General features: G+C 40.0%; 1 protein-coding gene across 1 annotated transcript in view; it reads left to right on the top strand.

The window, feature by feature from the left end:
* LOC105817242 (histone-arginine methyltransferase CARM1-like) overlaps positions 1-24,485 on the top strand; it is a 252,075-nt gene that overhangs the window by 224,042 nt on the left and 3,548 nt on the right. Inside the window, exons 9-13 of the mRNA XM_012652874.1 lie at positions 6,405-6,486; positions 7,745-7,830; positions 10,409-10,498; positions 12,384-12,521; positions 22,442-22,531. Of these exons, the coding sequence (XP_012508328.1) occupies positions 6,405-6,486; positions 7,745-7,830; positions 10,409-10,498; positions 12,384-12,521; positions 22,442-22,531 (486 nt within the window). The remainder of the gene's footprint in view (positions 1-6,404; positions 6,487-7,744; positions 7,831-10,408; positions 10,499-12,383; positions 12,522-22,441; positions 22,532-24,485) is intronic.

Below are 24,485 nucleotides of genomic sequence, written 5' to 3'. Positions count from 1 at the left end.
TGACCAATGTACTCATATCTGAATTTTCATATACCGTTGTCCTTGGCTCATTTATATTTTAGTGATTCCTTGGCCTATAATCTCCTTTCAACTACTCCGTATTTGCTCTTGGTATTTCCTCTGCATCTCTATGTATATCTGAAACTCTTGAACTCATCTGGTTTTTGCTCTTAGAATAAATTTCGATTTCTATGTTTATCTTGTTTTGTAACATTGGTTAAACTCAGGGCTCTTCTATAATATTCTGCCTCTGGGCCCATATACATCAAACCTGTGTAGTCAGGGATGTAGTATTTCAGTTTCTGGATCCTCCAGCATCAGAGCTATCCATTGCCAGACAGAATTGTCAAGTCCAGCAGACATCTACCTCACCACCCCCAGCCTGATTCTATACACTCTGGGCTATTTCTGGGCTATATCTGAGCTATAACAATTTAGTTCAGTCCTCACAGAATTAGGACTTCACTGAATTACGCACAACTATTCTCTTAGAATTATGTTCATAGAACATGTACATGAGGATTCTTATTGTTTTTTTTTTTTTTTTCAGTTAAGACACTTTTGGTTTTAAGTGGCCAAAAACTCAATGAAAAATGGCTTAAGAAAAAGAATATTTCTGACTAATATATCTCAAAAGTCCAAGGGTAGATTCAGCTTCTCAGACACAAATAGATTTTAATGTACTTGCATTGGGTCCTGGTCTCTATCCCTCAGCTTGGCTCTGTTCTTGGACAGCTTTTGCCTCGTGGCAGCAATGTGGTTTCCAGGAAACTTAGATTTATAGACTCATAGCTCCATTTCTACTTCTCCTTTGTCACAGTTTAAATAAAAGTTGTAGACTTGACTCTCCTTGGGTCAGGTGCTTAACCCTGAGTCCATCACCCAGGCTAGGGTGATAAGATGCTCAGATTGGCTGGGACTGAGTCTCATCCCAAAAGAGGGGTAGGGAACCTACAGCCTTGGGGCCACAAGGACCTCTGGATCCTTGAATGCAGCCTTTTGGCTGAATCCAAATTTTACAGAACAAATCCTTTTGTTTTGTGAAGTTTGGATTCGGTCGAGGGGCTGCACTTGGGGATCTGGAGGGACACACGTGGCCCTGAGGCCACAGGTTCCCCATCCCAGCCAGAGCAACCCTTCGCTGGATAGAACAAACAACAGATATCTTGGTGATTCACTCTTCCCTTTGATATGACTTTCATAGGTCCAATTCTTAGGCCAACCACAAATAGCTAGATTGAGTTTAGCATACCTGGGGATGCTCTATGGATTCCTTTACAGAATCACAAACTTTCCCTAACTTCTTACAAAAGAGGCACAGTCTGAAGTTCGATTTCTTTTAAGAGTCCATTTCTTTTAAGAGTCCTCTCCTTTATACTAAAAGGAAAAAAAAAACATGTTTACAAATACAAAAAGTATATAAACATAGCACATTGAAAATATTAGCCATACTACTTTGCTGGTGTTTAAACCAGTAAAATCAGAGGCATGATGAGCAAGCATCTTTTACACAGATACCACCTTCCACAGTGGTTTGCCTGCATTCTGCTGATGCAGAAAATTGTATCAAATCAAAATCACAGTGAGATATCACCTCACACCTTTCAGGATGGCTATTATAAAAAAAAAAAAAAAACAGAAGACAAGTGTTGACGAGGATGTGGAGAAATTGGAACACTTGTATACTGTTAATGGGAACGAAAAATGATGCAGCTGCTGTGGAAAATGATATGGAAGTTCCTCAAGAAATTAAAAATAGAACTACCATGTGATCCAGCCAACCCATTTCTAGGTATTTTTCCAAAAGAATTGAAATCAGGATCTTGAAGTGATATTAGCACTTCTATGTTCATTGCGGAATTATTCACAATAGCCAAGTTATGGAAACAACCTAAATGTCCATCAACGGATGAATGGATAAAGAAAATGTGGTATGTATATTCAAGAGAACATATTTTGTCTTTAAAAAGAAGGAAATTCTGAAATATATGACAACGTAGATGAATCTTAAGAACATTATGCTAACTGAAATAAGCCAGTCATAGACAAATGCTGCATGATTCTATGCATATGAAGTATCTAAAATAGTCAAATTCATAGACTCAAAGAGTGAAATGGTGATTACCGGCAGTTGAGGGGGGAGGGAAATGGGAAGTTACTAATCAACAGGCCTATAGCTTCAGTCAAGCAATGACAGTAAGTTCTAGAGGTCTGCTGCACAGCTCTTACCTATAGTCAAATATAATGTACCCTTAAAAATTTAAGAGGGTACATCACATATAAGTGTTCTTACCACAGTTAACACATAAAATAACGCATATAAAATTTAATTTCATTTTAAAAGAAAGAAAATTGTCGAAAACAACCAAGTCTCAAGTCCTGCTAGATGTAAGAAATATACAAGAAATCAAATAAAGATACAGTTTGTTCCTAGATGTACACCTTTCTCCTACTATGAACTCCCACCGGCCTATTCCAACCATGTTCTTATGCTGCATTCAGCACCATTTGTGGCTTGCATGACAGTCTCGGATCCTTGCTTTTGTAAGTTCTTGGAGTTACGTATGTTTCTCATCAGGTTAGTGTACACTTGATTGTTAATTCTGGCGGAGCATAGCACATTGACACAAAAGTTGCTTAATTGCCAGACAGCACAGTGAGTCCCCCCCATCTTCCTTCTCTCTTTGTTTCTCTTTCTTTCATCTATATTTCTTCCTTGCTTTGTTTTCTTTATTTTTTAAAGGAAGAAAATGTTTTAATGGAGATGAGTAGATTTTTTCTTAGAATAGAATACAGATGCAAATATGACTATGAAAGTAAAATATCTGAGTTATGCTATGAGAGAGAGTGTTCATATTAGACAGAGAAATTTGTGCTTAATTAGAGAAGCTCCCCTCTGTTGAATCTGAAAGACCAATGCTAATAGCTACAAGAGAACCTAAGGCTGTACCACCAGCCTTCTGACACGGATCCAGGACACTGGTGGGGAGGGGAGAGGTGGAAGGAGGAGAAAAAACAAAAGACCAAGGTGAACTAGAGGAGAAACAACAAGAACACAAAAAAGACCAGAGAAGGAGGCTCTCCTGGATGCCTCTCCAAGATAGGCTGTGTGGAGAATATGGAGTTAATGTGATGGGACATGGGCTCATTCTCTGACCTCTGGATATGTTTTGAAGTAGCTAATAGCAAGATTGCTTTCCTCTGAATGATATTTGCAGAACTTTCCAGATGTTGCATGCATTATAGTGGTGGTGGTGGAGGTAGTAAATATGAAGAATTGCCCACACGAAGAATGGTAGGAATTGGAAATGTGAACTGAAGAGAAAAAACACACAGACTCTTTCACTTAACGTGTTCATAAAGCATCCATAAATTAACTTGGAAAATAAAACCCATTTCTGATGAAAACAATGGAAACTCTCCCTAGTTCCCAAGTCAACAGATTAGTTTTCTCATCCATCCCCCCAACAGTGTATCTTAGGAGACCCAGAGAAATGCCAGATCCCATCTGCTTTAATTATTTTATGATGCATTACAAAAGGATATTTGAGATTTCTAAGAATTAGAAATGTGAAATATGGTCCAGCCAGAAAATTTTAAAACCCAGGCAGTGGGCTCTTTGCCCATAGCTCCCCCATCTGCCCCAGAAATTGTGCCCATTTGTGCCATGCTGATTGTGGCTGCTGGGTTTTAATTGGTACCAAACATGCAAAGTAAATGGGACAGATGCATCCCCTCTGAGAGCTGAGGTTGTAGTCAGCACATAGAAAGCAATTTTCAACTCAATCATTTCCAGGTGGAGGGTTCTCTTTGCCCTTGGGGCTTTCTCTTTTACCTACTTGTTCAGGAATCTAGAATAACTTAGTACCTAACCCTGGTTGTACTTTAGAATCACCTGTTGAGCTTTGGAAACAAACAGGCACTAGGACTACACCGATAAACAAGTCACAATTTAGGGGTGGGGTGGAAGTAGTCCAAGCATCAGCACTCTTTAAAAGCTTCCCAAGAAATTTTAAAAAATAGAAGTTGAGACCTTGTGGGCTAACTGGGAAATTCTCTCTCTTCTTGGATCTGTCTCTCTCTCTTTCTCTGTTCCTCCCTCCTTCTCCCTCACCCTCTCCTTCTCTTCCTCTTTGTGTTCCTCTTTCTCTCCTCCTGACCGCCTTTCTTTCTCCTTCCCTCAAACAGGCTTTTATGAAAATGACTATTTCCTGAGAACACTCCCATCCTCATTGTAAATATTGAAAAGTTCATTTAAACCTATGATGTTCTGTTTTCAAACATTTTTTAGAATTATAGATGCCTTGTTTTCAATAGATGTATTTATAAAATGATAAGCTGCACGGTTTGGCTTTACCTGTGGGCCAGCTTGGCTCTGGCCCTTGGTGGAAGCAGAAGACGGGGAAACTTGGGCAAATGACTTCCCATTTCCTTATCCTTATTATTGGTACCTATGCCCACATATAGAGCCATTGAGGACACCAAGCCCTCCAGTTCACTCACTGATGAATTCATTAATTAGATAGATAAATGTAGATAGATAATTTTAGCCCTAACCATATTCCTGGCCCAATGCAAAGTGCTAAATATACAGGAATGAATAAGAAAATACTTCTGTTTTTCAGTGAGTGAAACATAAATATTTGATTGCCCCCAAGGTTTTAAATTTTTAAATGGAAATATTTGAGCTGAGTCTTACAGATCACGTAGGAATTAACAGGGCAAATGAGGGAAAGGAGCATTCTAGGTAAAGGGGAAAACAGCCAAAGGCTCAGAGAAATGGTACAAGCACAGGAAGAGTCCCCAGATTATTCAGTGGGGCTTGAGTTTTAATTGCATGTTGAGGACTGGCTGCTGATTTAATATTACTAGGCCTGCCCTTCCGCACTGCTGCTGGTGGGGAAGCGGGGGTGGCATTTGAGGCTTTGACTCCTAATTTGGAGCCTCACTTTACCTGATCCTTCCATCAAACTCTGGCTGCACCACAAATGTTTTTGTTTAGTCCATGTTTCTGTGTCTTGTTTTGTTTTTCTCTCTTCCCTGCAGGTTTATGAGCATAGGTTTGGGGGAATGAATTGAGTTCTTATCTGATTCACAGACTATACAACACATGCAAACACACACCCTTATTAGTGAAGCTTAGTGAGAGATAAAGGCTTTCAACCTCTAGTGATAAGGTTCCCAAGCCTTTCTGGAGTTGGGCCTTGAAATCTGAATTTTTAACAAGCTCCCCTAAGTAATCGCTCAGCAAAGTCAGATTGGGAAGCACTGCCCTGGTCCCAAGCACTGATCCGAGAAGGTGATGTTCAGAGCATACTCGCCAACACCTACGGTAGTAACAAAATGCCAAGCATTATTCAAAGTGCTTTTTTTTAAATTAACTGATTTAACCCTTACAAGAACCCTACAAGGAAAACTTATAAGTATTAATATTTTCATTTTAAAGATAAGGAAACTGAGGCATAGAGTTCAAATGACTTGTCCAAGTCACACAGCTTGTCAGTGTCAGAGCTAGAATCAAAGCCACTCTTAATCCATACCCTGGATTGCCTTTCTAAATACTCAAGACCATTAGCCATTAGCCAAGCTGACACAGAATACTTATTATGCTCCAGGCATGGTCTGAGTTGTAGCAGGTACATAAAGGTAAGACAGAGCCAGTGATGTGCTTGTAAATGCTTTATTCTTTTGGCTCTCTGAGTGGGAGGAGGGGACTGAAGATGTGATTTGTAGTGTTTGCCAGTTTCAATAGTTCAGATGTCACTGACCATGGAACTGGGAAGAAGTGTGCACAGTGGGCTCTGGTAAGCTGGTATGAGCTGGCTCCAGTTCACTACCCGATACAGCCTTTGCTCGCTTGTGGCTTGCTGCTTGGTGTCAGCCATCACAGCAAATGCCATCAAGAAGGTGCAGGCCAGTGGCTATGGAAGAATAGAAAAGGGAAATCTATTTTCTAAAACAGCAGGAGTGTCAAGAGGCTTTGGAGATCTGAAGTTGTGCTCTGGGCTGGGATAGTGAGAGGGCCAAGGAAATTGCATTTCAGCACTTGGACAGCGCGGAGCAGGAGGCTACCTACGGGGCATGAGATCAAGGTAGGAAGCCCAGTGGCCTTCCTGCTCCCAATTATCCTTCCCAATAATCACCCACAAGTAATTTCCTTCAACTCAACTTCCTCTCCTCTGCTGTTTACCCCAGCCCCAGGTCAGGTACAGGTCTGAAGATTTTCTAGAAACAATTTCCTGCCACTTTCTATAGACAAGTTACGCCTCACACATTTGAACACTCGCTCCAGGGCTAACGTAGAGGACCTGTGCAGCCGCCTCACAGCACATCACAGCGATGGGGGGCTTGGGGACTCATGTGAGGGGCAAGTGCATGGTGATTCTTTGTGCTGCTTATTTTAGGTACCAGCAGTGCTTCTATGGGGTCAACCTGTCCAGTCTCCAGGGTGCGGCAGTGGACGAATACTTCAGACAGCCAATAGTAGTAAGTGTGCTCTCTTTACAGGCTTGCTCCCACGCGTTTATGTATTGATTTACTCATTCGCATAGCACGCAGTGCACTGCCAGGTTCTGTGCTAAGCCATCACAGAAGAAGAGAAAGAAGTCCTTAGAGTACCGTGTTTTTCAGTCTTCTACCTCTGATATCCCAACCAATTAAAAACACTGTCAGAGAGCGATACTACTGAAAGCAAGGAGATTTCCTAACTACCTTTCAATAAGTAACTTCTAGTTCCCCCACTGCCCTAACACACCCCATACACACACTCAACCCTCACACTTGTTCAATAATTCACAACTTCCCATTGATTCTAGTGGCCACGGGATAATAGAAGAGGAAGCATTGTATAATAGCTTGCAGCTGGAGCTTTCCTGTTAATCAGATTTGAGTTTCAATTGTGGCCCTGTCTAGCTGTGTAACCTTGGGCAAATTTTAAGTTTGCATCACCTGAAATTCTTTCAGTTGTAAGTGGAAGGAAACCCAAACCAAACTAGCTCACGTTAAAATGGAATGACTGTCCCTTAAAAATTGCAAAGCCTGGAGATAGAGTTTGCTTCGGGGTCCTATTGCAGGAGCTTCAACAGTGTTGCCAGGATCTGATTTTTCTGTCCTCATTGCTTGTCTCCACTTCCTCTGATTTAACTCTATTCCTAGATACGTTTTCCTATCATGATAGCAAAATGGCCACAGAAACTCCAGTCTCTGATTCTTAAAACTCTAAGTTCTGCAGGAGAGGCTGCCTTTTCCTAGTAACTTAGGCAAAAGCCTCAGATTTTGTTTAGACAGAGCCTGATTGTCCTATCTTGGGTCATGTGCCCATCTATCAACCAGTCACTGCCTTCAGGGGAAAAGTAATGCTGTGATTGACTAATCGGGGGTCAAATGCCATACCTGTTGCAGAGGGTTGACTAAGTTCATATGGAACTTCTTGGACAGAATGTGGGGAAGAGAGAAATCCTCACCTCTGAATAAATTTTGGATTGTTGAAAAAAACACCAAATACTTACTCTAGAGACGTTTCAAGGAATAAATGCTAAAACTTAATAAAGCCCTTAGCACTTAATGTTTAGCATATAGTAAGTGCTCAATAAAGGTTAGTTTTTATTATTAATATTATTCTCATTAAGCTCATGCCTGCTTATATCCTAACTCGTGATGCATGAGGAGAACTAGACTGCAAACTTGCTTGAATTCAGTTTGTCTTGACAGAAAGGTAACATCTTCGATGTTTTTTCCCCCTGAGGACACATTTGACGTTAGGATTTTGATGGCTCAGACTGTCAAATACACAATAAACTTCATGGATGCAGAAGAGGAAGATCTGCACAGGTTTGTACAAATCAGTGTTGCTCTTGATGCTTAAAATCTCCTCTCCACGTCCTCCACCAAAAACTTCAATGCAGACTTCTGCTGCTCACACAGGGGGAAGATTTTAGATGTGAATCACGTACAGGAATGGTATATCAATATGAGTTTCATTTACTGCAAAATGAGGATAATGATGTCTCCTTCGTAGGATCATTTTAAGAACTGAATGAGAAAAAGTAAATAGTAATAGCATAGCTTGTACTTATACAACCACTGTTCTGAGCTCTCAATAACTCATTTAATTGCACAACAATCCTGTGTGAATGGTACTGTTGTTATTCCCATTTTACAGATGACAAAAATGCGGCAGGGTTGAATGATAGGTTGCATAAGGTCACAGAATTAAGAAGCGTGTTAGAGCTAGGATTTGAACTTTTCCAAAGGCTCCAAGTTCTGGGCTTTTAACCACTCTGCTTTAATGCTTTTCAAGTGAGAGCATATATGTGAGTTCACCCAGGCCAGTGCATGTAACAATGACAAGAAAAGAGGTACAACTTGTTAATTGTTTACTGCATACTAAGTGTTGTGCTAAGTATTTCATAGGCACTGGCTCATTTTTAAAGAAGGCACTCAATAAATGTTAGTTTTTGTCCTCTTCCCCTCTACTTGAAAAGAACTCTGAAATGAAGACTCGTGCCTTGACTTGGTTCTATTTTTTTAGATAGTGATATGAATCCCCTTTGGGTGACCTTTCACTAGCATCTTGCCCCTTTCTCCGTGAGAAGATCAGTATTTATATTTTTTTTTCTGGTTAAGAAAATTAAGACCCACCAGGTTGTAATTTGCCTAGAGCTATTGGGGAAGCAAGGGTCAGATTTTAGAAAGTGCAGCTGGCTAAGTCAAAAACATCACCCATCTCAAGATCACAAAGGGTATCCAGTATCAGTCAGGATAGGCTACAGCATGCTTCAGTAACAAAAAGACACCTCAGTGGCCTCTAAAACACATATCTCTTGCTACCTGACACTATTTATCCATTGTAAACCAGCTTTAGTGCTACCACAGAGTACCCACACTAGTAATTGGGATGATGCAGCAGCTCCTGTCTGGAACAGTGCTGGTCACTGAAGAGAAAGAATGAGCATGGCAAAGTATGCACTGACAATTAAAGCTTCTGCCTTGAAATGACACAAGTCACTTCTGTGCACATTTAATTAGTCAAAGCAAATCACATGGAAATACCTGAGCTTAAGTGGGTAGAAAAATGCAATCCTACCATATGCTCAGTACAAGAGAACTGGCATCTGAATACAACTCTAATAACTACCAAAGGTCTAGACAAAATTCTCTTTCATTAGCTTTATTTGCTACTCTGGGCTACCTCCTGAGTCCTATGAAATTTTTTTGAAAATTATATCTATGTAGTTTTTCCAGAGATATCATTCATTCACTTGTGCATTGATTCAGCAAATGTTTATTGAAATCCTACTATATGCCAGGTAACTGTGTTGGTGCTTGTACAGATACGAAAAGTAATTTTTTAAAGTCTCTATCTTTGAGGAGCTCATAGTCTATTTAGGGGATGCAAAAAATGAGAAGAAATAATTACAGTGTAAGACCAATAAATTCAATGTGACAAGGACAATGGAAAACTCTAGAAGTATTCTAATGGCTAAAGGGTAAAAGAAGTTCAGCCTTTGGGGGCACCATGAATGCAAATAACATCATACAACCTCCTTTGAAAACCTGCAGAGCATTCAATAAAATAAGAGTCTTTGGAGTGATCCAGCCTCAGAGATGGACCAATAACATCACCTTTTATATATGAAATGCTTCAAAGTTTGCACAGCACTCTCATATATACATTTTTTTATTTGGCATGCACAAGAACCTTGTGAGGAAAGCAGGAGAGAGATTTTGTTGCCTTTCAACGAACTGAGTTTCAGAGAACTTAAGTAACTTTCTGAAGTTACACAGCTAAAATAGGTTCAGCATCTAGAATTTGTTGTATCTTTTCCAATGTTTTTCCTATTCCTGCTTATTCTGCATTTGGCATAAACCATGGCCACTTCTGCATGACTCTTGTTATAGCCTGGTGGGAAGTTAAATTGCCTCCCTGCAAAAGAAATGAACTATGACAATGACGTTCCGAGCTTGATGCTCCTCTTGTGATCCATTCAATTTTTCAGAGGTCTGAACAGACATTACCTTCTGAACAGCTGCACAGGCGAACTGCCACCACCCACGTTTTGGCTCCTTGAAGGATGATTGTCACCTGTGTCCTGAGTCATCCTCCTCTTCAGTAGTCAAACCCAGCACCAGATGCTACACTCACCCTTGTGCAGTTCTGGGTCATGGCAGCACCTAGCACGGTTCTTGCAGGGTTTTGTCAAGACGCAAGCTTCTCCAATGTGCAATGTCACCCAAGCATTACTCACACACTGAGAGAAACTTGCTGCCAAAGCAAAAGTGTTTAAGAGAGAAAGAAAATATTCTATGAATGTTCCTACTGATCTCACAAATATATTTAGAGTATCTGTCAACAAGAAAAACAATAATTCCAAGTGTTTCTTCCTTCTTTCTTTCTATTTCCTTGCAGAGTAGAAATCCCCTTTGTGTTTCAGATGGCGCAGTCTGGCCTCGTCCACGGCCTGGCGTTCTGGTTTGACGTGGCCTTTGTTGGATCTCGGTGTGTATCCTGCTCCCACCCCCTTCTTAGCCCACTGGATCCCATGCTTCCCTCCACTATTTGTAATCACAATTTTAAAGTGTTTAAGAATCAATTTCAACCACACTAATACTTGTTTCTCCACTTTTCAAGGAAATAAACACAGATGTTAATGTTGCTTGTAGATTTTAGGATGAAGTGAAAATGAGATGGTTTTCCATGTGTCGTATCAATTCTGACTAAAATATGCAAAGCCTCTTAAGCCAAATGGATTGAGCTTTGGATTAGTGAGAGAGGGTTTGTGCTTTACCAACCTTCTTGGTCTTTCTAGACTAGATGGAGTGGCAACCCAAGCCCCTGCCTTTGTTTCCAACATACCTGGTTATATAACCTCTTGTGTCTGGGTAATTTCCTGAATCTTACTTTTCCCCCACTTCTGTTCACACCCTGGAATCTTTTAATGATCAGGCAGGTATGTATTACTAATGCTAATTGCAGCATTAGCAAACTTCTCCATCTGTGCACTCTGTTTTCCTCTACTGCACAGGTTTGAAAGTTACGGGGAAAAGACCACCTACAACTTGGATGTTAATGTTTGGTGTTTCTGGCATGGGCTGCATCACTCCCCGGCCTCCAAATCTCTGTTCTCCTCCTGACTTCCCTACTCTTTTCCCAGGCTTCCTCGTGTGTTCCAGCTACCAAAAAGATTTGGTCTGGGTCACATGCCCAGGCAAAGGGAAACGTTTACATTGTACTCTCCTCCACTCCCTGTGAGAGTGTCTAGGCTTATCATTGCACCTGCTTAGAAGGGGTGGGGATGGGGTCTTTGGGGACTAAAGGGAAGAGGGGACCCAACCCTGAAAGCCCTGTCAGAGCTGACAGTAAGAGAGAAAGATGCACAAATCATTCCTACTCCACGTAAGCATGTTTATCCAAGGAATCCAAATATTTGGTCCCCTAGTAATATTCCACATAAGTGAATTTGTTCTTGCAAGAGTAAGGAAGATGTGGCCTACCTCAAGAGGGAAGTGTCTTTGAAGTTAAATGCTTTATCTTTTATATATATATATATATATGTGTGTGTGTGTGTGTGTGTGTGTGTAATTTGCATTCCACTCTGTACTATATCTGAGTATATTTTTATCTAAAAGTGGTTTGTATTACTTAGTAGTTAAATTACATAAAAATTTTCCCCAAAATCTTCAAGTCAAAATTGACCCTTTAGGAATTGGCCCCATACTTAATGTGCACCTTGCTCCCCACCTCGCCAGCAACCGCTGCCCAGCCCCAGGACAGGTGACCTCGGTGTTAGGAGCACAGGAAGATGTTCTCACCTCTTTATATGAAATGAAGAACCTCAATTTAACACACACACATACACACACACACACACACACACACACACACACACACAATGTCCAAGCTGGAAGGACAGTAGTGACCATCTGTTCTACACATTTTTCTCACTTCAGGACCCCTGAATAGTTTGGCATGAGACAGTAAGAGGCCAGACTCCAGACTTCTCCCCTTTGCTATACTTTTCAAACAAATCAGTTTCTAATTGAACTCTGTTACTCATTGGGCCTCTAATGAGCTCTGATTCAGAAATGCAGGTTGATATGGTGGCCAAGTCTATGAATCTGAAGCCCGGCTCTCCAGTTGCCCTCTGTGTGGTGCTGGGCATACTTCATAGGGCTGCTGTGTAGATTTAATGGAATAATGTACATAAAGTCTTAGTTCAGCACTCAATACATATGGTACTTGCTGCACAAATTGAGCGTCCTTATCTTAAAAGGGTTCCATGAGTCAAAAAGAGTGACAACCACTTATCAACTGTGGTCCCTGTCCAACCCATTAATGTGGGTCTGGCATGTAACTGGCTTTTAACTCTTTTCTTGCCCCACAGGGTAACAGTTTGGCTGTCGACAGCCCCAACCGAGCCTCTGACTCATTGGTATCAGGTGCGGTGCCTCCTGCAGACTCCTCTTTTTGCCAAGGAAGGGGAGACTCTCTCAGGGAAAGTCCTGTTTGTAGCCAATAAGCGGTAAGCAGCAAGATACAGATGTGCTTTCACCTCTGTTTCCTGGGCACAAAGGGATGGCTGGGAGTGGGAGGCGGCAGGCAGGCCCCTGGGACTTCAGCACCTACACGTGGACAGCAAAGGCCCGGCTGGATTCCCACAGGTGCCCTCAGCTTCAAAGCCTCAGGGCAGGTTGCTTCCTTACACTGAGGGTGGCAAGGAAGAGGAGCTTCAGGTGATTCAAGGGCAGCCAGCCATGGAGGAAGGAAGGAAATCTAGCAGCTCATGAGGGCACTTGCCAGAGGCTTAAACCCTGTATCAGCTTCCTGGATTTACTTACATCTGTCTGGCCACACACGCCCATACACACAAATTTAATATAATAAAAGTGACCTGTACTGCAGAGGAAAAAAAGCACGTCAGAGGCAGTAGATGGTGTGTCAGGAAGGCCTGGCTGCTTCCCTATGATGGTGGATTTCACAAGGTCTCTGCAGCAATTACCTTGATTTATCTCATTTTTAAAGTGTTCTATTTTCCTACACCTTGTTGGAGCTTCAGCTGTGTGAGTTAGAGGAGGAGTAGCAGAGTGGTTCCAGGACGTTCAGGGTGTCAGGGGTACTCAGAGATCATCTCATGCAACTTTCTTTCCTCCCTACCTCCCACTCTTCCTTGGGCCTATGCTTGAGTACTCCAGTGACGAAGAGCTCACCACTTTACAAATCAATCCTTCCATCTTTAAAGTCTTTATTTCTTTAATTGCAAAAACCTAACGTGCTCACATATAAATTCAAAACTACAAAAATGCATAGAATTATCCTCTACTCCTGTCCCTCACCGTACTCCCCCCAATGCAACGGTTTGATTTCTATACTTTCAGGTGATTTTCCCTGCATGTACCAACAAATAACATCATTGTGGGGTTTGTTGTTTTTACAGTAAGATTAGACTGGCAGTCTGCAACTTAATTTTTTTACTTAGTAATAAGTCCTGGATTAGTAGATGCATAATAATCCAGAGCATGGATATACCATAATACTGATCAATATTTAGGATATCTTTGAACCTATAGTGTGCACAGTGACATGGATATTTCCAAATGAGATGCCTAGAAATGTAAGTGCTGGATCAAAGGGTATGTGCATGTTAAGCTCTGATAGCTACTACCTTTCTCAGTGGTTGTGCCATTGAGACCAGCAATGGATAAGCATGTTCATTTCTCCACATCTTTCCCTAAACTGGATGTTACCAATCTGTATGATTTTTGTCAGTCTGATAGAACCAAAAATAATTTTTAAAAATAGCATCTTGTTGTTTGGTTTGCATTTCCTTTCTTTTTTTTGAAACAGGGTCTCATTCTGTCACTCTGGGTAGAATGCAGTGGTGTCATCATAGCTCACTACAACCTCAAACTCTGGGCCCAGGCGATCCTCCTGCCTCAGCCTCACAAAGTGCTGGGATTACAAGCATGGGCCACTGGGCGTGGCCTGCATTTCTTTAATTATTGATCAGGTTAAGTGACTTTTCATATGATCATTGCTATTAATGTCTCCCAATTTTGACATTTCTAATTATTAAACAATTATTCTTGCTATCGATCCTATATTGTACTTCCCGTAAATTCCACTCATTGATCTTAGTTGTGCTTCTGAATTCAAACTACATAGGTCTGTTCTAACCTCTAAATGACAATTGTTCAAATATTTGGCAAATTCTACCAAATGTCCTCCCAGTCTTTCTGGGTTTAGGCTAGCATCCTCAATTCTTGATTTTGAAGTAGTTTGAAATTCTAAGTTCTCTTTTCCAAGATACCCTGGTTATCAATGTCTCCTTTTAAAACATTTCTCCAGAATAAATATAGGATAGCGTATATGTTCTGACAACTGCTGGGTACAGAACAACAGTAACCACTGCTGTTTTGAATTATACTTATAATAAGTTTAAATTAAGTTTGGTGTACATTTTTCTAGAGTATATAGTCAATTAAAACCAAAAAGTGTATTTTCACATGATCTACTTTTAAATCAGATGTTGCCTTTTCCTAGTATGCAGCTGACTTTTGTCAGCTTTAGTACTAGTTTTTGTATTTATTCCACTCATGCATTCATCTGCTGTTTTGGGATCTTTGCTAGAGGCAATGGATTATTTTATTTATTTTTAAAGTTCTTTTGTGTAGCATATTAGTGATTCTTATCATTTTATGTCATATGTAAATTAAATAGGTATCTTTATTTTTGAAATATTAAGCAGAAAAAGATCAAGGATATAATCTTCCTTCCCAGTTTGCACATATCCAGCATAATGCACACCCTTTGAATTTGGTCATGGAAGTAGCTCAAAATCCACCAGCTTGCATTCATACCTAGCCCGCATTCTTCTGTCCAGCTCAGAAGGAAATATGGTACGAACTTTGTCAAATGTGATATCCAAGTAAGCTTAATTTCTGATTTCACTCTCATAACCCAGTTCAATAACCCTGCCCTAAAAAGGAAATGAAACTAATTGGACATAGCCTTTATTAATTTCTTAGTGAAACTGTGCTAGATCTCTAGCTATCATGACTCTCTGTCTCCTTAAAAGGTTATTTAATTTTTTTGAAGAGAGAATACAGTCACACCATTTACAATAAAAATACATAAAAAGATAAACAATGAAAAATCTTCTTCCCAGTGTGGACACCATTCATGCCCCTTGCTGCCTCCCCCCCCCCCCCCCCCCCCCCCCCCCCCCCGCCGATACCTCCACTGTTATTGTTTCTTGCATATCCTTTCAGAGTTTCATTTTAGATATCCAGTTACAAAAGCTATAATGACAGGAGTTTGTACATTTATGTATTCATTTGCTCCTGCTTTTATGCCTAAATGGTAACATTCTGTATCTGTTTTCTACGTCTTAATTTTTTCACTTAACAATATATCTCAAAGACATTTCCAGCCGGGTGCGGTGACTCATGCCTGTAATCTTAGCACTCTGGGAGGCCAAGGTGGGAGGATTGCTCAAGCTCAGGAGTTTGAGACGAGCCTGAGCAAGAGTGAGACCCTGTCTCTACTAAAAATAGAAAAAATTAGCTGGGCATAGTGGTGCATGCCTGTAGTCCCAGCTACTTAGGAGGCTGAGGCAGGAGGATAGCTTGAGCCCAGGAGTTTGAGGTTGCTGTGAACTAGGCTGATGCCATGGCACTCTAGCCCTGGCAGAGCGAGACTCTGTCTCAAAAAAAACAGACATTTCCATATCAGTGCATTGAGACCTTTTTTATTCTCTTCCTTGAATTATTGTATTTCTGCATAAACTATTGTTTCCTCCTTTAATTGTGGTTTTAAAATTTGTGATGAAATATTTTCTTACATTTTTTTTATTTGTGCCATGGCATCAGTTATCTGATATGCATTGTTCATGTGTTTGTAAATTTTGCTACACTTTTCCTACTTTTTTTCTGATAATAAATCTCCTTGTCCCTTATTATTTTGGTGTTATTGTTATTCATCATCAAATTATGGGACTTTTCTGGGCAGCTATTTACAGATAGAAGTCCCCGTGGCAGGGAGAGATGTGACAGTCTTCATGCTATCAGCTTTTTTCAATTCAGTCTCTCTCTCATTCTAGGCTGCCTCGGAGTCCCATTACTTCCTGCAAGAATGGCTCCTCTTGTATTCTTTAGGTGGCTTCACCACATTCCAGTTCCAGGAATGTTTCTGTTCAAAGCCCTGCTCAACCCAATTCCTGCACAAGACATTACAAATAAGGAATACACCTTTCACATTGCAGAAAATGCTCCTCACCTTCAGGGGCTATATTTTTGTGAGCATTTTCTGAGATGTCCTTCCCCTGGGCTCTCGTGTCTGTCACTCTTTGCACTTCTTTTGTACTTTCTTCCATGTGGCTTATGACCAGTCTCAACTGCTTTTACAGCCATTACACATATGTTGGAGACTGCAGTTATCTTTCTCCTGGTTTTATAGAAAATGAGGTCTGCCATCTGCAGTATCTATTCTCCTTGTTTTTGGATGGCTTCCAAGAGGAAAGTAGAAAATGCTGACTTATGCCATGTTCATCCTGGAAGTTACCACTTTCTTTCTAAATCTTTATAAACCATCTGTTTAATGACCAGTTCTAAAAAAAAAAAGTTCAAAAGAGCAATAGCCAACATCTGCTTGGAGTTTTGGACTTTGCCCTTTCTGCTTTTTTGCAAACCTGGATAACATCGTTTTTTTTCTTTTTTGCCTTCAAATATTTATATTTTTTAAGTATCTTAGGGTATAATTAGGTGAATGAATTTAAATCACCTTTTTATTCCATTACTTTTTTTGTACATATCTTGGATTTCATCCTTACTGGTAATATTTTTCTATGCTTCTCTCCTTTTCCCCTGCTAGGTAAGAAGGAGGCAAACCATCTACCTCACACACCTGCCTCATGATTCCCAGGGCTCCTACAGCCCTCCGTGCCTTTATTGTTGCACTGATGTTGCTATTATTTGCCTTCATGTGAGCTTCCTGAGTAGAGGGACTGAGTCCTGTTCTGTGGTGTATCGCTCTTCACTGAATGCATTTCAGAGTCTCACCAATGTTGTGTGATGACTGAATGAAGGCACCAGGAGCTGATGGTCCTCTCTTGCTGAGAACTTAGTCTGGCACAACCAAAAGCAGCAGCTAAGATATCATGGGCATGCAATCCTTTGGAGGAAGAAGAAAAGGGAGGGAGGAGGTTCTTTATCTTATTAGATCACCACCCTTGAGTAGTGAAAGGAGACTGTATTTTAGAATCTGCCCTGTCCTGGTTCTGTCCAGTCTCTTCTATATACTGTTTAATACTGTAGTGACCTTGGGCAAGTTAATGAATCTCTCCAGCATCCCAGTTTCCTCACTTCATCATCTATAAAGTAGCATTTATAATCAGTGTCTCCACAGGCTTTTGCAAATACTAAAAGGGAGAACAGGGTATAGTAATTAACACACAGTAAGCCCACAGTCAATCTTAGTCCCAGTTTCTCTTCCCTTATTCTCGTTTTACTCTCAATGTATCCCTTCAGATGTTTTTGTTTTAAAAGTCTTGTTTTCCTTGGTATTTTCTAAAAGCCTCAGCACTTCCTGAACGTCAGTATTTTCATGCTATTTTTTTCAGTAAGGTGCTGTCCCTTTGTACTGTCTTGGATAGGATCTTCCCCTCCTTTATTGTCAAATACTCTTTTAAACTCTGAACTGCTGGGAGAACTCCCTATGCAACCACGCAGGTGTGACAATGACTGTCCTTTTCTTCCCCGCCAGGACCATTTATGATTGCATTGTTAACATTTTATTTTTGACAGCCTCCCATCATTCTGGATCTGTCATTCATTTTATTGCTCTGGCAATAAAATAGAACCTACCTTTTTTATGAACTTTATGAAATTTATATCCTTAAAGTTCACAGAAGTCATCTTTAAAGTTTCTTGATATGTGTACCTATAAATTAAAACGCTTTATATATATGTCTCCCTCAAGTATACCAATATTTATCTTTTAATTATGTGCATGTGTAACAGTAATGATAACAATAGAAAGCCCAGAACTATTAATAAATAGTTTCTCTTCTCCCTTTCTCCCCCCTCTATATATATGTATATATCTATATATTTACATATGCATACAGACACACTATATATACCTATACACATGCATAGACAGATCTATATGTGTGTGTATATATATATCTCTATAAATTCATATATATATTTTTAAGATATACAAAAATAGAAATCAAAAGGATACATTGAAAAAATATACATAGGCTGATTGTTGGATCTCACTCAGCCACTTATCTTGTGCCAAAATATTTTGAAACATCATTTACAATTTTTGAATCCCTATGAAGGCCTGCTATACCCAGTTTTGCCAAGGGATTTGGTTTGGAGAGAGTTTGACAAGCTTTGTGGTTTATAAAACTAAAAGAAATGCTGATCAAAGAATTAAAGCTTTGGAAGTTTAAAGTGCTGCTTCTAATGGTCATAATTAAACTGCTTTACCTTGGAATCCACATAAAATAAAACCTCTCAATGGCTCTATATTTGGCCAGCTGCATCAGAAAGAATCGTAGGAGGAAACTGTTGCACATGATTAGGCACAGGGAAGACAGAGTGTGCTGGTGCAGCTTTAGATGACACATTTTTGTTCTGCAAAGTTACTCAGATTCCTCTTGCTCTGACCCATGTGTCTGTCACATGGTTGGCATTTGCTCACTAATGTATCACATAATTTAAGATGTAATGAGAGTCTTATTGAACCATCTCACCTTTGAAAAACCTGAAGAATTAGGTGAACGTAACAAATATCTTACCCCTTAGTTGTTAATTAGAATCCAGTGAATTCACTGGTGTTCAACATGTATTCGGTAAACAACTGCATTCGTTTCCAAGAGCTGCCCTAATAACTTAACCACAAACTGGGTGCGTTAAAACAGCAGAAATTTATTCTCTTACAGTTCTGGAGTCCAGAAGTCTGAAATCAAGGTTTCAGCAGGGCCACATTCCCTCTGAAAGTTCAAGGGAAGAAGCCGCCTTTTTTTTTTTTTAGCTTCTTGTGGCACCTGGCAAGCCTTGGCATTCCTTGTATAGCTGCATCACTCCACTCTCTGCCTCTGTCTTCACATGGCCTTCTTCCCTGTGTGTCCTATTCTCTTCTTAAAAGGACACCAGTCATTGGATTTGGGACCCACACTAATTCAGGATGACCTCATCTTAACTTGGTTACATGTGCAAAACCCTATTTGCAAACAGGGTCACATTCACAGGTACCAGTAGTTAGGAGTTGAACATATATTAATATTTTGGGTGGAAGACAATTCAATCCACTATAACAACTAACTAAAAAATTAAAAATAATAGTTCAGTATTCCATTCATACCCCAGTGTATCATCCCACATTCTCTCTGGGGCAAGCACAAACCTCTTTGAAGAACACTGGTCTAGAGTCCAGGCCTGCTGAGGCTCCTCACTCCTTCCTTTATCTATTAGTAAATCCTCAGCGATTTGGGTCACTTTTTCTCAAGCTTTCTGCCACTTGTATTTCTTCATCCCATTCTTCCTTGATGGTCAGCACTACTAAGCCTATTCCACTATTGGGGGATTTTCTGTTTTCTGTAAGATTAAATCATAATGAATTACCATATTCTCCTGCACATGTTGTTCCCACATCTCCAATATCTTCTTGGATATTACAAAAGAAAAGTTGGTATACAAAGTGACGGTTTTATATTCAATCCTTGAACTAAGATACATCCCCACTTAAGCCACCTATTCTGTCTCTATAAGGTTTAAAGTGACTAAGTCTGGTGAAGAACTAGGTTTTTTAAAAAATGCATATTGCCAAATAACTGGTTCAAAAGAATTAGTAGTTATTTAGAGTTCTGTAGACATAGTCTCAGAGGATTATCCATGATTGGTTGCTTTATAAACATTGTACTTTATTGGGTTTGGGGTTGACCTTCTGGATATCTTGGCACTTGCGTAACACTGCTTCTAAAGTATATTATTTTTCCTGCGATTTTAGGTGAGGACATGTTCTCCTCGGTCAGATGAATCAAGATCAAGTCAGGGAACCTAACTATTCCCCCACTTCACCCCTAACACACCCACACAGACACAGAAGGGCTTTGGCAACAGATCTAAGCTTCTCTGTTTCCTTCCATTAGGGAAGGTAGGATTTAGTGATGGGAGGAGAGTAGGAGTGGGTTTGAAAAGTGAGTGTGAAGGGGGCTACGTTATCATACCTAGTATTCTGAATAAGAGCCTTGGTAAAGACCCCACAGCAAAAATATACCGATTGTTCTTCACAACCACAGCAGGAACCATCCAGCTCTTAGCTGTGACTAACCTGATCCATATATATGCATCCATAAATACACTCATACATACCCTGGAGTACTCAATTTGCCCTTTAAGTTTTCCATTAATTACTTCAGGCGTCAAGATGGTGGGTTTCATTTGGCAAAATGTGTAGACGTGTCTCTCCCTGACTTATTTACAGGCTGACCTCTCAGCCTTTTTATGATTCCAGCAAGATTTGAACCTCTCCTAAGGAGATCATTGTCTCCATGTCTTGTTCCCCAGGAATCTGCCTTCAACTATCACAAATGCAGTGAGCTATGAGATGTAGTTATCATAGAAGGAAAATGTTAAAACAAAACAATGTTGTGAGTCAATTAGACGAATTGAAAAAGGATCAAAGGACATAATTGTAATTGATCTTTTTAAATGTATGGCTATGTTTTCCTCTTTATTTGGCCCCAATAAAATCTAGAACTTGAATGATTGGCGTCCCAGAATCTGACATTATATTTAAGCCTACCCAGGTCACTATTGGCAATGACAGGGTGGGAGTGGGGTTGGAGGACTTTATATCATTCATTAATTTCTGAAATTAAAAAAATAAAAATATTTCATAATATTTTAACCTCAAATATTTAAATATTAAGGATTGGAAAAGGTATCCTCAAATTAGCACTTTCATACTTTGTAGGTGAGGAAGTATTTGGTACACTTTCTGAAAGACATTTTAGCAATAAGTTTTGGGAACCTTAAATATATTAATATACCTGGTAGGCCTACTTCTAATTTATTCTAAGGAAATAATTGTAGATAGGACATAAACATGTATTGCAAGAATGTCCTTTATAGCATTTCTGCTGGAAAAAAAGTTTTTGTTATTATAAATAATAATGTTATTATAAAAATATAAATATTCAACAATGGGGAATTATTAAATAATAGTGTTATATTCATGTAATGCCATTGAAAACTACATTTTCAAGAATTATGATATAGGATAAACACTTGCTTATATTGAATAAAAGAAGGCAGATATGAAGCAATACTTAAGCATCATTTTGCTAAACCTTTACATCTACAAATACACAGAGAGAAAAAATAGAAAAGAAGTGGTCTATAATGTTAGCTGAAAGAATCTTTGTCTACTGTCATTATGAATTATTTCATTTTCTTTATATTTGTCCCTATTTTTCAATTTTTCTACGGTATGTAACATTTTTATGATCAGAAGAAATATATATATTATTGAAAATGCTTAATAAAATTCTGCAAACATGACTCCTTCAGATTAGTCATCCAGGATATGTTATATTAATATTACTTATCCTCTCACTGTAATTGCATGAGCCTTCATCTGAGGCCTCTTAAAATCAATCACATCTGTTAGCTATTTTACGTCAGTTTGGGATTTTAGCTCAGTCAATTCTTCCATGACTGAGATTGTGTTGGTACTTTAATGATGACTCATAAAGCGCCTCAGTTACTTAAAGCCATTTTCTGTCATTGGTGTTGGTAAAACTTCCTCCCTCCCCCTGAAAAGTGCTTTGATCAACCAGAAGTACCATTACTTTTGTAATTTTTAGATCAAGAAATTATAGCTATTGGCTGGGCGCGGTGGCTCCGCCTGTAATCCTAGCACTCTGGGAGGCCGAGGCGGGCGGATTGTTTGAGCTCAGGAGTTCGAGACCAGCCTGAGCAAGAGCGAGACCCCGTCTCTACTAAAAATAGAAAGAAATTAATCAGACAACTAAAAATATATAGAAAAAATTAGCTGGGCATGGTGGCGCATGCCTGTAGTCCCAGCTACTCAGGAGGTTGAGGCAGAAGGATTGTTTGAGCCCAGGAGTTTGAGGTTGCTGTGAGCTAGGCTAATGCCATAGCACTCTAGCCCAGGCAAAAGAGTGAGACTCTGTCTCAAAAAAAAAAAAAAAAAAGAAATTATAGCTATTAAACCCTTCTAATGAATACACAAGGCTTCGGTTGCCTCTACCAATATTAATATCATCCGAATAAATAGACACAGACATACATAAGATGCCAGACACATACTCTCACCTCACGAAGCAGGCGTGTGTTAAAGATGCCTTGGATGTACGTGAATATCTAATCAGCCTTGCGAGATGATGTGTTTTTCTCCGTGATACAGACAGAGCTATGACATTCAGATCGTGGCGCTGGTGAACCAAACGGGCTTCAGATCTGAGAGCGTCCTCGACTTAAAGAATCCATTCTTTAGGTAAGAAATGCTCCCCTCCATTTCACACTCATGTCTACAAAATCTCAATTGCCCCTAGGACCAGGTAAAGAGGTTCAGAGTAATTTCATCTTTCCTAAAAGGAGAAAAAGTATCTGCTAGTTCTCTTCCTCTCTATAGAGACTTGAAGTCTGATACAGAGTTTAATGTTTTATAATCCATTAAACGGAATTCAATATAAATAGAACAATCTGATACTGAAACAGAGAGCTCGGGAGAGTCCTACAGGGGGAGCCATCACATCCTCCAGCTCCAAGTGAGCTCGGTCTTCCAGCTGCGCTGTAATGAGCAGCGTGACCCCAGGCAAAGTCATGTTCTCTCTCTAGCATTCGGTTTTCTCATCTGCAAAATGTGGAGTTTAAAAATGATCTCCTTTGACTTTCATTAACTACGGAACTACTTTAGGTGGCAGTTATTTCAATACACCTAAAACAGGAGTCCATTTGATTTACATTTTTTGAGATTCATCCGACGTGTAGATCATGTAATCCAAGACACGCCTCTCTTTAGAAGCTATGCAGATTTTGCTTGATGCAAAGAGCTTGCCACAATAAGATGAATACAGCAAATGTTTCCAGAAAAAAATACTCCCCATCTTTACACCTATTCAATATTAGCCAATTAAAAATCCACACGTGAAATCAGCCACACAAATAAAACTACTGGACACTATCACTCTTGACTTCCTTATTAAGAAAGAGACATTTTCCTCATATATGCTTTATATAATGTCTCCCCCAGGATTTTATTCAAAGCATTGGGTCTCTGTAGTATCGAAAATCTTGAAGAGAAGAGGAAACTCAGGAAACCAAACCAAGAATTCTGTAGCAGAGATAAGGAAATGAGATTTTTTCCTTGAAGGAGAGGAAAAAGACAGGCAAAGCTACAATGGTATATGTTGTGTGCAAGTTGTCACGCATGGTATGAATCTTTGAAACCCGTTGCTCATTAGAAATATGGATCTCATCCTTAGTTCCGAGGGAAGGGAGGAGTCATTCCCCTCCCTCCTTCACACGATTACGCCATGCAGAGCAAAGGGCACAGAGGACAGGCTGCCTACTCACTAGCGTGCTGACCAACTCTGGACAATTTATTTAAGCTGCTTGCCTAGACCTTAGTGTTTTCATCTGTAAAATGGTATAAAAACACATGCCTCACTGGAAGTGCAAGGATTTACATAATGTGTCCCAGTACTTAACAGTTCACATAATTGGTGCTCAATAAATACTCATTTCCTTTCTTTCTCCATTTTCTCTGTGTTCTCTGCTCTCCACCTCTTTCAATAAGGTAAACAGATGATGATTTGTAGTGTATACCAAACAGAATCATTTTGATTTTGGAAAAGAATATGAATATTTGGAAGGTTTTAGAAAACTCACCTTTTGAATGCTTGAACCATGTAAACTGGTAACTCTTGAGCACACCCCACCCCATTCTACTCTGTCTTATAAAAACAAGGCTTTTACCAGAAAACCACCCAGAGAGGGCCCTGGCCAGAGGCAACCCCTGCAGTGCATGAAGACCCCAACAGTGGCCACAAGGTCCTAGTGAGAGCTTCTCAGAGGTCTGGTGAAAATTCAAGATGGCCGTAGCCCAGTCGAAACAGAGCAGCTATTGAGCAAAGACAGATGCCTTTTCTTTTCCCTTTTCTCTCCCTCAGCAAGTCTGGCTGACATAAACAGACGAGGGAGCTTAGAAATTTGACATCCCTGAGAATTCCAGAGCTGGACTGTATGTCTTCACCATCCCTTTCCTGGTGTCTAGGCCTCAGCATCCTAGGGGAGATGTGGTTTAGTTAAATGGCAGAATCTTTGGAGAGTGCCTCGCATAGAGTAGAAGCTCAGTTAAGTGTTCAGCAATGGGAATGCCCTTCTCCTGACCACCCCCATTCAACTCCAATTTGCTATTGTAGCAACCGAGAGGAAGCACATGTGTG

The sequence above is a fragment of the Propithecus coquereli genome, unplaced genomic scaffold (assembly GCF_000956105.1).
Source record: "Propithecus coquereli isolate 6110/MARCELLA unplaced genomic scaffold, Pcoq_1.0 Scaffold403, whole genome shotgun sequence".
Lineage (NCBI taxonomy): Eukaryota > Metazoa > Chordata > Mammalia > Primates > Indriidae > Propithecus > Propithecus coquereli.
The sequence above is the reverse complement of the archived record's forward strand: the minus strand, read 5'-3'. Positions and strand labels throughout refer to the sequence as shown.